The following is a 12,238-nucleotide window of genomic DNA, read 5'->3' as shown; positions in this document are numbered from 1 at the left end:
ATTTTAAATTATTGTTATCTAATTACAGTTAGTTACTTTAAATTTAAGTTAATTACTTTTAAGTACATTACTTTGGTTATACATATTTCTAAAATATTATTATTCATGTATAAGACATTTAAACCATGAATTTCATGTTACTATACGTCTGTTTGGGTTTCTGTGGCAGCTGAAGACTCATTAATGAGTCATTGTAAGGTAGAAATGTGGGGTGCTGACTGTATTGAGTGCAACAATAAACAAGGAGAAAATAGACATTATTTTAAATTCTTTAAGCAGAAAAGCAAAAATCTTTCTGTGAAAAGTATTTAGAAAGTAACTTTTTAAAGTACTTTTTCCATGAAGCAATGAGTAGTGCAATCTGATAACAATTGTAGTGAAGTAATTAGTAACTTATAGTGGATTACTTTTTTGAGTAACTTACCCAATGAGAGGTAAACACACAAAGCAAACAATTTATTTCATGTCTTGTCTAAAAATAGTTAGGCACACTGTACAATGCTCTATTACAAGTACATGGTACAAATGCCATATTAATTACATATGTACATTTAAAACAGTCCATCATGACATGCAAATACCTGAAATTGCATTTAAATCAAACCTATTATGCAGCCAACGCTGATAAACTAAATTGTTCTCTGAAATGACAGGCTGAACTGTGCTGCAGTGACGTTTGACATTCTGCTCTCTTCTGTTTACATATCATCAGAGTGTGTGAAGTGTGTCAGCTGCAGTTTTACGCACGTGGTTGAATTCACAAGTTACTGGAAAATCACTACTCATGTGTGACATCTCAGCTCGCTGCAATATTCACAATCAATGTCCCTGTTAGTGTCCAATTAACAAAATATCCCACAATACACTAACATCTTACTTCCAACAGAGTAATCCATAATTTTACTGTAGGAACAAACACTCACTGTACAGCATATTGCTTGGATCATCCTTGGCTGTGACAGTTCCAGAAAGCAGTGTTGAAATAGGGAAGATGGCAGACTGGCACTCTTTTAAAGGAAGATGAGAGAAACAGGTGGTCACCTGTGTTGCATTTATATAGTGTATTGCTTGGGTGTCCAGACACTGCATGTTTTTACATCACCATAATAAAGCATCATAGCACATGAGGAGAGAAGAACTGCATAGGTTATTTGAATCTTTAACCTGTACTTACAGTAACCTGAAATTAAGACTTATAAATTTAGTACTAGATTTCGCAGAGAAAGCCATGTATAAAATTAGAATGTGAACCATTTAGATATTGGGTAAATCTGATATAAAGAAAAGTTTAGATCATATTTCACCCCCAAAGTAAAAGAAAAAACATTACAAGTTATGCTCAGTCAACAGCAAATTGTGGCATAATCTTGATTACCACAAAATTTCATTAAACTTGTCACTGCTTTTCTTTAAAAAATAGTTATAATGAGGCACTTCCAATGGAAGTAAATGAGGCCAATCCGTAAACATTAAAATATTCACTGTTTCAAAATTATAGGTACAAGACTTAAATGATATGCGTGTTAACATTATTTTAGGGATTTTCCAGACATTTAAGCATTTTTCAGCAAATTCTCCTTACTGTAAGCCAAAAACATGGCACCGTCATTGACATTTTTTGTGAGATTCATGTAAAATGACTGAATCAACAAAAAGCAGACAAATACAAGGGCCACTGATTCTGCAACACAAAATTAGACGCCACATTTGGTTAAGTATTTGCATAAGAGGAATACAGCACAAAGTATAAAATACAGCACAAAGTATAAAATACAATCACTTTCATATATACATTGGCTGTGAATAACAAATAAGGGTGTATTTGGTGGGTATTGTGCCACTCCCCAGAAAGTGAGGGCTCACAGTTCTCTCTAGAGGGCAACATGTATGTAGAGTACAGAGAGTGCAGGCTTTGGGGAGCAGCTATATTTGTCCTATGAAGATCTATATCTATCAGCAATGTACTTCAGACAGACAGAGAAGAGTGTCAGGCCTCGGAAAAGGAGACATACTCTGTACAGTGTTGGTACTAGTCAAAACACAGTAGATATACAGTACATGCTTATTGCTTACAGTATGTGTTTCAGAATACATGTGTCATTAGAAAAAGAGCCCAAAGGTAACAAAATGCTAAAAAAAGAGAAAATCTAATACTGTGCTTAAGTTTCATATAAAACAGTAACAGTTCAAAAGACCTGGTTCTTCAATCAGTTTCAGCAGTAGGTCAGTCCTTTCCAATGCCGATTCACAGGCAAAAGTGGCTGCTGTTTCTATAAGGCCAAAAGTGGTATAGCAGGTGATGGAGATGAGTGACTCTACATGTCAGCTTTGACAAAAGATGCAAACAGGCCGTCTTCTTGTTCCATGAGTATCTCTGGTTTTCCATTCTCCATGATGCTTCCTCTCTTCATCACTATGACTAGATCAGCTGTCAGGATTGTGTGGACTCGATGCTGTGGAAAACAGGCAAAAGTAAGAAAAACTAAGATGTACGCAAACATGTGCATGTCTATCAAAAAAACACATCAACATTTACTGTAAAGTATAAAGTGGGGGATGCAGTTTATCAGTCCAGGGACCGTATTCACAAAGATTTTATCTAACCACTAGGAGCTCTCCAAAGAGTTCCTAGCTTGGAGTTTTTGCATAAAACCTATTCACAAAACTGCTAAGAGCAAGTTATAGTAAGGAAATCTAAAGATAAGAGTAAGGTGGAGTTGACCTCGATGCTATGGACGACATCACATTTTATAAGCGCGCTCTTTTAAATCTCGAAGTTATTGGTAGACAGGGAAGAACTATTTGTCAGCAAATTCCTCATAGATAGAAAGTTTTAGTTTTTTGGTTAATTAATATTTATTCATCCTGTTCTGATGCAATGAAACAAGCATGCGTCCCGTCTACTGTATCAACTAAACTGTGTAGCCCAGCGATGGCCATGAATGGCACCAAGTTTTTTAGATTTGGTGCTGAAATCACCTCAAGGTCCTATAAACAGATTAATACATTGAGCTGCTGTTTACATGAACAATGACAAAGGACTGTATTTAGTGAAACTCACAAAAGATCCAGAAATTACTTGGCCAGTCTATCATAAACACCTTTGGCTGCTTTCCTGACAGAGATTAATGCTAACTGCACTGTGATAATTCTCCATTGAAATTTTATATACTGTACCTCTTGGTCTTTTTAAGCTTTGATACTAAGGAAGCTGACTCAAAGGGGCTGAAAATATCTTCGTTTAAAATGGGAACATTTCACGAAACCTGTCAAGAACATGTCCAGGTCAGACAGTATTACACCTCAACATCAAAAGCAATGATTACAATTATGTTTTGTTTAAAGAAAATAAAGACTACATTTAGAACTTAGAAATTTTCTTGCATTTTGACATTATTTTGATTTAAATAATTAAGCACTTTTCCCTGCAATTCTCATTTACGTAATGCAAAAAACAAAAAAAAAAAACAACAACATTCTGACTACTTTATTACAAATATATATATATATATCACATCATTAAAAAAAATGCAAGTACATACATAATGGTAGTATTTGTCATACTGTCTTTAGTCTAGGTTCAAAGTTAAGCTCAATTAACAGCATTTGTGGCATAATGTTGATTCCCACAAAAAATATTTTGGCTTGTCGCTCCTTTTCTTTAAAAAAAGAACGAAGAAGCAGAAATCGAGTTTACAGTGAGGCACTTACAATGGAAGTAAATGGGGCACATTTGTGGAGGGTTTAAAGGCAGAAATGTGGAGCTTATAGTTTTATAAATGCACGTACATTACTTCTGTTAAAAAGGGTGTATTATTTGAGCTGTAAAGTTGTTTAAATCATAATTTTTACAGTCGATTTAGGGTTTATGCCGATTTATATTGTCATGGCAACAAAATTGTAAAATGTAATATAACTTTACACAGAAAAGGTTAGTAATCGAATTTATCTGACTAAAATCATAGTAAAAGAGATATTGTTTATGTCTTCTGGCTATACTTTGAAACAGTGAGTAGTTTAAAGTTTACGGATTGATACATTCACTTCCATTGTAAGTGCCTCACTGACTACGTTTACATGGACAGCAGAAAGCGTCAACATTTCTAGCAACATGTTAAACATGCTAAGAAAAGTGCTAAAACATGCAAGCAACGCCTAGCAACATGATAAAACATGCTAGCAGTGCCTAGCAACAGGCTAGCAATATGCTAAAAACATGCTAAGAAAGATTATAGATAATGCTAGAAATGCCTAGCAACATGCTAAAACATGCTAGCGATGCCTAGTTAAGAGCTAAAATGTGCTAGAAATGCCTAGCAACACGTTAAGGCATGTTAACAATGCCTAGTAACATTCTAACAGCATGGTAAAACATCCAAAACAATTCTAAAGCATGTTAACAACACTGATCAACATTCCAGCAAAATGTTAAAAAAGTTGGTAATGCCTAGCTAAGTGCTAAAAATGCCATAAACATGCTAGCAACAAGATAAAACATGTTAGCAATGCCTAGCTAAGTGTTAAACATGATATAAACATGCTAGCAACATGTTAAAACATGCTATCAATGCCTAGCTAAGTTTTAAAACATGTTAGCAATGCCTAGCAACATGTTAAAACATGCTAGCAATCCCTAGCATCAGGCTAGCAATATGCTATAACATGCTAAGACAAATTATAGAAAATGTTAGCAACGCCTAGCAACATGCAAAACATGCCTAGCTAAGTGTTAAAACATGTTAGTGGTGCCTAGCAACACGTTACAGCATGCTAGCAATGCCTAGTAACATTCTAGCAACATGTTAAAACATGCTAGCAATGCCTAGCTAAGTGCTAAAACATGCTAGCAACATGCTAAAATAAGCTAACAATGCCTAGCTAAGTGCTAATAACATACTAGGAACATGCAAAAAAAAAATTTCTTCAAAGCATGTAACAAGGGTGTAGCCAGGAAATTACTTTTGGATGGGCCTCAATAAAAATGGATGTGCCAAATTTTGTTACAAATGTAGATATGTTTTCCTTAACAACAGAGAAGCGGCGTGTTCAAACAGTTCTTTCACACTTTCAGAAATCAGAATTTATGAATTTTTTAACTGGTTTATAAATATATTTTTTAATTCAAGGAATAATCTCTAATATTCTGGGTTGGCCTGGGTCTCAATTGGGTGGGCCACTGGCAGTAAACATGGTCACTGTGACCCAGATTTTTTTTTTTAACAAAAGGAGGGACAAGTCGAAATACATTTTTGTTGTAAAATGTTAATTATACCACAAATGCTGTCAACCGAGCTTAACTTGTTTTACACCTGGAATTTTCCTTTTAATAAAAAAAAATATATTGTTTTACAGTAATGAGAAGATTCTCATAATGAATAATGGGAATTACAAAAAAAACGAACTCAAAAGTAAAACATCTGGACACATGACGATAATGAGGATTTGTTGTGTAAATGTGCTTAATTGACAATGTAAAATGAACAATGCAAAAAAAATCTTAATGGTCCTAAAAAAAATATATTTTTCTTTTCTTACAAAACATATATTTTTTCTCCAATGATTTTGAGGTGAAATGTCACCTGCACATGTTTTAGTGAGATTCACTTAAACAGTGTTATTGACAGTCACTTTAAAATGTTTTAAAATGGCACACACAGGAAGCTCACGTTTACCAACCAGTGTGCCAGGGTGCAGGCGATTAGGAGTGGAGCCAGAGAACCCCTACTTATGTGTCCGCACTAAGATGCTGAAGAGACTGTCCTCCTGCGTCAAGAGATTAGCAGCACTGTCGCACTCTACCAGAGTCCCAGAAGAGAACACCAGCACCTGCTCTGCCTCCACAATGGAGGAAACCAGGTGCTGTGCCACAGAGGAACAGAGACAGGCAGACAGGGAAAGAGGGGAGGGAAGGGGACAGATAGGAAAAAAAGGGGTGTGAAATTGAAAATGAGTGGAATAGGGCTGGAAAAACCATGCATTTATTCAGAGCTCAATCTTAAACAGTGGCAGAAAGGCTGAATGAACAAACATCAGATGACAGTGTATTTGGCTACAGGGTTATAATACAGATATGAGCCAATGTGTTAATGCCAAAAGATTTACAGAACACTGATTGTCAGCAGATTTTAAAAGTGGTGGAGGAAGATGAGGAAAGAGTGACACTGTCAAAGTCAGGCAAGCATTTCTCTTCAAGAATACTTTGAGAGTGTCTTGTATTTCTGTCTCTGTATTTCTGTCTTTCATATTCTGTAGGTCTGCTAAGATATATTTGATAGGGTAACTTACAGCAATGGTGACAACTGTCCGATCAGCAAACGCCGTCATCACCACTTTTTGAAGAATATTTTCCTGTTGAATTTGGAACAAAAGCTTTGGTATCCCTCATTTATAGCAATAACAGTTCACATTTGTACAATAATTATGCTAAATATTGTTAAAACCATGTGTTCTATCTCAAACAAGTCTTAAACAACAACTGTAAATGAATGCTGATGGACATTAAAGGGATAGTAATCATTTACATCCCCTCATGTTGTTCCGAACCTGAATGGCTTTCTTTCGTAGAACACAAAAGAAGATGTTAGGTTAGCACCATTTACTTTCAATGCATCTTTTTGCCATACTATGAAAGTAAATGGTGATAACCATTTACCATTCTGCCTTGTGTTCACTGGAAGAAAGTCATACATGTTTGGAACAACATGATTGTGGATAACATGGTAACATAATTTTAATTTTCACTGTTACCGTGGCCATGTCTATAGAAGCTGTTGCCTCATCCATAATGAGGATGCTGCTTTTGCGGACAAAGGCCCGTGCTAGACAGAAGAGCTGCCTCTGGCCCACACTGAAGTTCTCCCCTCCTTCTGTTACCACAGCATCTGCAGGAAGAGAGCCATTCAGCATGATGCTTTACAGCTGTTCTTATTTACAAAATACCAAGACTAGGCAAAAATCCAGCATTTTATTTCAAAAGAGAATGTCCAGTTTGTGTCAAAATGATGGGGTCACTGACATGATGGCGTCAATGTTTTTAATCAGTTCTGATAAGGGCTGAATAGTTGGTGTGTCAGTCTTACCCAGTCCTCCTGGAAGTGCGTTCACCATATTTTTCAATTGCGCAATTTCCAGGGCTTCCCAAAGCCTGTCGTCAGTGCAAGTGCACTCGGGGTCGAGATTTAACCTGTGAAAATGCACGTATACATGTGCAAACAAAATTACATAATATTACATAACAACTTAAAGGGACAGTTCACCCAAAAATGAAAGTTCTGTCATCTTCTGTCATCAGTCACCAACCTGTATGACTTTATTTCCAATAAATACAAATTAAAATGGTTTGAAGAATGTTCTTCTGACAACTAATATTCCCATTCAATGAAAGTGAATGGACCTGGAGCTATCAAGCACCATAAAATAAAAAAAAATGTAAATGACAAAAGCAGTTGATATGACTCATGCGCTAAGTTCCAGAAGTCATACAAAAGTTTTCTGTAAAAAAAGAGGGATATTTAGGTCAATATTGAAATTGCTATGAAATGTCATTCATGTTCATTACATTCAAATAAAGTGCATCAATGACATCAAATTTGATTCGTTCTGGAGTATTTTGTGAACATTGACGTTTTCACGTGCCATATTTAAATGTGCACAAATGTGCATGAGATTTAAGAGCTTGACTACCCCAGTCCCCATTCATTTTCAATGTATTGAAAAGAACAGCTTGGACATCTAGAAAATAACTCCTTTAGTGTTTCATGGAAGAAAGAAAATCATAAGAGGATGGAACATCATAAACGTGAGAATATTATGACATCTATTCATTCAAATGAACAAAAGTACTCCCTGTTAATGCACTCAATGACCATATCAAGCAATGCTATTGAACCTAGATTCTTCCAACTCACATCCTCTTTTGACTGGGAAGTGGCTTCCAACCACAGCTTTATGGCCTGGTATTTTCCAATTTAAATGAAGAAAAGCTGTTCTGGACTGATAACTCGCACTCTGTGTACTTCACAGTCATGAAAATTGCTGCATATATGCCGTATTAGTAAAATTCTTGTGACCAATGATCCATTAGCCCTGCTTCATATAAACATCGTCATGACAACAGCCTGCCCGGAACTATTCCCAGATGACTTCTGATGGCGGTTCAGTTTTATTTTCTTCTTATCCCTTGGCGGCCTCTTTAAATAAGCCCCATATGCTTGCTGTCTTCAGGAACAAACATGACACTTAGTATCCGTGAGAAGATCAAACAAGTTTAAAGCTGAGGACACTTGTAGCTACATATTGAACATCTAATAAAATAAATACTTAAAATTTTCAATATTGTTTGAAAAAGGAGACATCTGAGAATAAAGTAATATCTTACAAGAACATATATTTTATTCTGAAAATAGCATAATTGTGCAAAGCCATTTAAGTGTAAATCCCATATAAATTTAACCTCTTGAGCATCTCTGTTTTGTAAATGATCTGTGTTTATACTGAACTTCTGATTTAAAAAAGCCATACAGGAAGTGAGTGTTTATTGTCCCTGGTCTTGTCTGTTTGGGTCAGTTTAGTTGTGTGTGTGTGTGAGGGTGCATGCACTATACATAAACATGTGTTTGTGCGTCTATTTGTGTGTTTGCGTGAGTAAGTATGTGTGTGTACCGGATGGAGCCACTGAACAGCACTGGATCCTGCAGGATGATTGACATACGGGATCTTAGAGTTTGAAGTGGAAGCTTGCAGATGTCAATGCCATCAATAACAATCTTTCCTATTGGTGACAAAAGGGCACATAAAAAATGTAAGAATATGGTATACAGTGGGGTCCAAAGGTCTGAGACCGCATTGAAAATATGGGTTAAAATGTCATTTAAAATTGGAAATAATCAAAGTTTTAGGATTTTGAAAAGTTTAAAACAAAGAAACATTATGATGTGAAAGGAAAAAGAAATATTTAAGATTTAGTACTATTTGTATATGACAACTACTCAAATAAGCCTTTGTACAAAGTTCAGATGTTCTTGCTTCCGTTGAAGCATGCTCTTTGGAAAATTCACAAATTATGCTGGATTACATGGATCATCAGGATTTGCACAAACTTGTGGGGTCCATTCCAGCTCGAGTGCATGCTGCCAGTAAAGCAAAATGGAGACTTACCAAATACTAAGAAATTATGAAACTCATGTTACTTTTGCAATTTAGCTTTTCATTGACGTTGTTTTTTTAAAAAAATTATTGTTATTAAATTAGAGAAATACACAATAGAATAATTTTAAATGGTTCTCTCAAACTGTACATATATACTACTGTATATAGCATTTTGTTAAAACTAAAAACAGTTCAGTTTACAATAACTTGACATTAATACACAGTAGTCTTTAGTGGATAACTGGAGACCAAACACAGCTCTTTATATGGACACAGTGAAGAGAAGGCAGCACACTTCTTCAACTCCTGATTTAAAACATCATACTGCCGTACTCATGCACACAAATGCAGCATGTACTGTTTGATTTGGCTAAAGATTTATACCGACTTAATGGGAGAAGTATGCACAGTTAACCTCACATGCTGTACAAAATGATAAATCTTAAAAAATGACTATGTTAGTATTTTATATACGTTAGTATTATAAGAAAATATGCAATATCCCCAAAAATGATGCTATTTTTAATTGTCTGGAAAAAAATTATGTTATTAAATGTTTTCTATAACAGTCTTGGTCCTTCCTGTTTAAAAGCCCATCTTGCACCAGTGGTCTAGGCTGGTTTTACACCGGCAAAGTAGTTATTTTTTTATATTTTTGTTTTGTTTTAGAGCTCAATACAAAGTAAGTTATTTTTCCATTTGAAATAATCCAAGTTAGAAAACCAGTAAGACTCTGCAGGCTTCTATAGCGCTCTACAGATAATGTCTAAATATGACAAGTGATGGTAACCACAAGTAGAACAGAACAAACAATACAGGCAGAAGTAATACACATGTGTCTGGGGTAAGCAGAGTCTGCCTAGTCAGGAACAGCTGAGGAAAATGAAAATAGCTTTATAAAAATGTTTTTTTTTTTTTCATGTTCTCCTAACTCACTTTGTCTTAAGAGAACAACAAGGGTCAAATTCTACTCAGCGGAAAGCTTGATGTATATCTGAGATCACATGCATACTATGATGCTCAATGAACCAGTTATCTGAGGAATAATATATGATTAAATAAAGATGACACACTTTGAACCCACTCATGATGATTGGATGATGTACTGTACATGGGAAGACCTACCTTCAAAAACATCTACCATATTGAAGAAGGCCAGAGACAGTGAAGACTTTCCACTGCCTGTTCTACCACAGATACCCACCTAGAAACAGACAGACAAAAACAGAGGGAGCAACATGTGAGAGCTTGATACAGCTTGACCTTTTCAGTTTGCTTTTGCATAAACATCCTTAGAGCTGCTGTTCCCAACTTACATAAACTAACACACACAGTTATAGTTCATAATCACATTAACGAGCAATCAAATTTCTGTAATACTCTGCTATCATACTCTTGTTATATGGTGTTAACCAGGTGACCTCAAGCTAGAATAAAAAAAGGAAAACAAGCTAGAATATTATTAAGGGGCAACGTAAATGATGAGGAGAAAACAACAACATTTTCAAAGATTTTAGTATTTAAACAATTTTTTTTAAGAAAGATGAACAGAAAGGTTATTTAAATGCAATTAATGCAATCTGTGTTTAAATTAAAAGCAGAGCAGAACTGAAAAAGAACAATGAAAAAATAAACATCTTGCTGACAAAAGCACAGAGAAGTGTTACATGTTACTCAAGGTTGATTGATATCAGAACTGCCAAATGCTAACTGACAGATTTGACTGTATGTTAGGCATGATCTTTATTCATGACACTTTGAGTGTAATTGATTAGGAAATATTAATTAACTACCTAAATGGTGCCTTGAGAGTGCTAACATTGTCTATTTATTGGTCTCTATTGATGGACCCATATTGTGCAGTTAAATCCAGATATACCTTCTGTCCAGGCTTGATTTGGGCACTGACATGTTTAAGGACGGCTTTGAGCATGGGGTCATAACGCACACACAGATCTTGGATCTTTATCTCGCCATGCTGTGGCCAGTCTTCTGGTACCTGTGAGACATCTGAGATCACACCACCAACACAGAAGTAGAACAATGGTAAGGTAGCCAGCAAATTAACATTTATTTGGTTGTGGGGAAAGATCTTGATATAGGTTGCCATGATGTAGGCCAGCATACACCATTAAAGGATAAAATATAGCAAAATGATCTCTGAGATATGCAAGAGGGCAAGGCCTAACAGAATATATTTTATAATCGCTTGTTGATTTTGAAAATTAAAAGCACAATTGTAGTTTTTTGCTTGTGTTTTGCTAGCCAATTCTTCAATGGTCTTGGACTTCATAGTGAAACCAACTGGTGTTACAAATACAATTGTAGAATCTTGTGAATCTATTCAATATTGTGTATGTAGTATATGTATGTACACTATATATATATATATATATATAGCATTTTCATGAATCTATTGTGAGTGTTCCTCATTTTAAACATATGTAAAGTATATTATTACTTTGTTTCACTGCAAAACAATGTGCAGAAATACTGTGCTCCAGCTAGCCATTACATAGCTACTAAGTCTCAGAAAACTGACTGTGAGTGTATTCTCTAAATCTCAGTTGACTAAATCTCAACATTTGCTCTTGTGAGCTGAAGCACTTCAACAGCAGACAGTAAAGGATTATACATCAATGGCAATAAGAAACCTAGAACATTACATGTGAGCACTTTTACAAGCTGCAATTAAGATAGCTATACATGGTTGGGTCCAAATGCCAAAGTTTAGTCTCATGCCTACTTATATCCAGCTTTATAGCAGATTTATATTATGTAATTATGAGATGGAGTTGGAGTTGTTGTTTTGCAGCAGTTTAATTCAGAGATAACAGGCTATTGCTAAAAAGCCTCGGATACACTTTCATTGGATCCCTTGTGTTCCTTTTTTTCTCAGCTCATTCCTGCTTCTTCTCCAGAGGCAAGTGTTTTGATATGATAAACACCCTTTCAAAATAATCTCGGAGGTTTGTGTCAGGTCACTCCATCCTTGACTTCCTCCAAGCTATGAGGAAATGCACATGTAGTGGACCTAAACTTGTTCATCCATTCTTTGTACCTATTTAGGGCAAATGTGGTGCTCTGGCAG

At 35.5% G+C, this 12,238-nt stretch overlaps 1 protein-coding gene across 6 annotated transcripts in view; it reads right to left on the bottom strand.

The window, feature by feature from the left end:
* LOC127638794 (ATP-binding cassette sub-family C member 9-like) overlaps positions 1-12,238 on the bottom strand; it is a 53,761-nt gene continuing 41,523 nt past the window's right edge. For 3 of the 6 annotated variants that reach the window (XM_052120531.1, XM_052120534.1, XM_052120535.1), the window contains 8 exons: positions 11,027-11,157; positions 10,273-10,351; positions 8,662-8,770; positions 7,080-7,183; positions 6,748-6,881; positions 6,286-6,348; positions 5,677-5,859; positions 2,308-2,453 (listed from right to left, as the gene is read on the bottom strand). In XM_052120531.1, the coding sequence (XP_051976491.1) occupies positions 5,722-5,859; positions 6,286-6,348; positions 6,748-6,881; positions 7,080-7,183; positions 8,662-8,770; positions 10,273-10,351; positions 11,027-11,157 (758 nt within the window). In that variant the 3' untranslated portion in view covers positions 2,308-2,453; positions 5,677-5,721. Of the gene's footprint in view, positions 2,454-5,676; positions 5,860-6,285; positions 6,349-6,747; positions 6,882-7,079; positions 7,184-8,661; positions 8,771-10,272; positions 10,352-11,026; positions 11,158-12,238 lie in introns of all 6 variants that reach the window. The other 3 variants (XM_052120532.1, XM_052120530.1, XM_052120533.1) reach the window with 1 other exon arrangement.

This window comes from Xyrauchen texanus, chromosome 47 (assembly GCF_025860055.1).
Source record: "Xyrauchen texanus isolate HMW12.3.18 chromosome 47, RBS_HiC_50CHRs, whole genome shotgun sequence".
Lineage (NCBI taxonomy): Eukaryota > Metazoa > Chordata > Actinopteri > Cypriniformes > Catostomidae > Xyrauchen > Xyrauchen texanus.
This window is presented reverse-complemented; position numbering and strand designations above follow the sequence as displayed.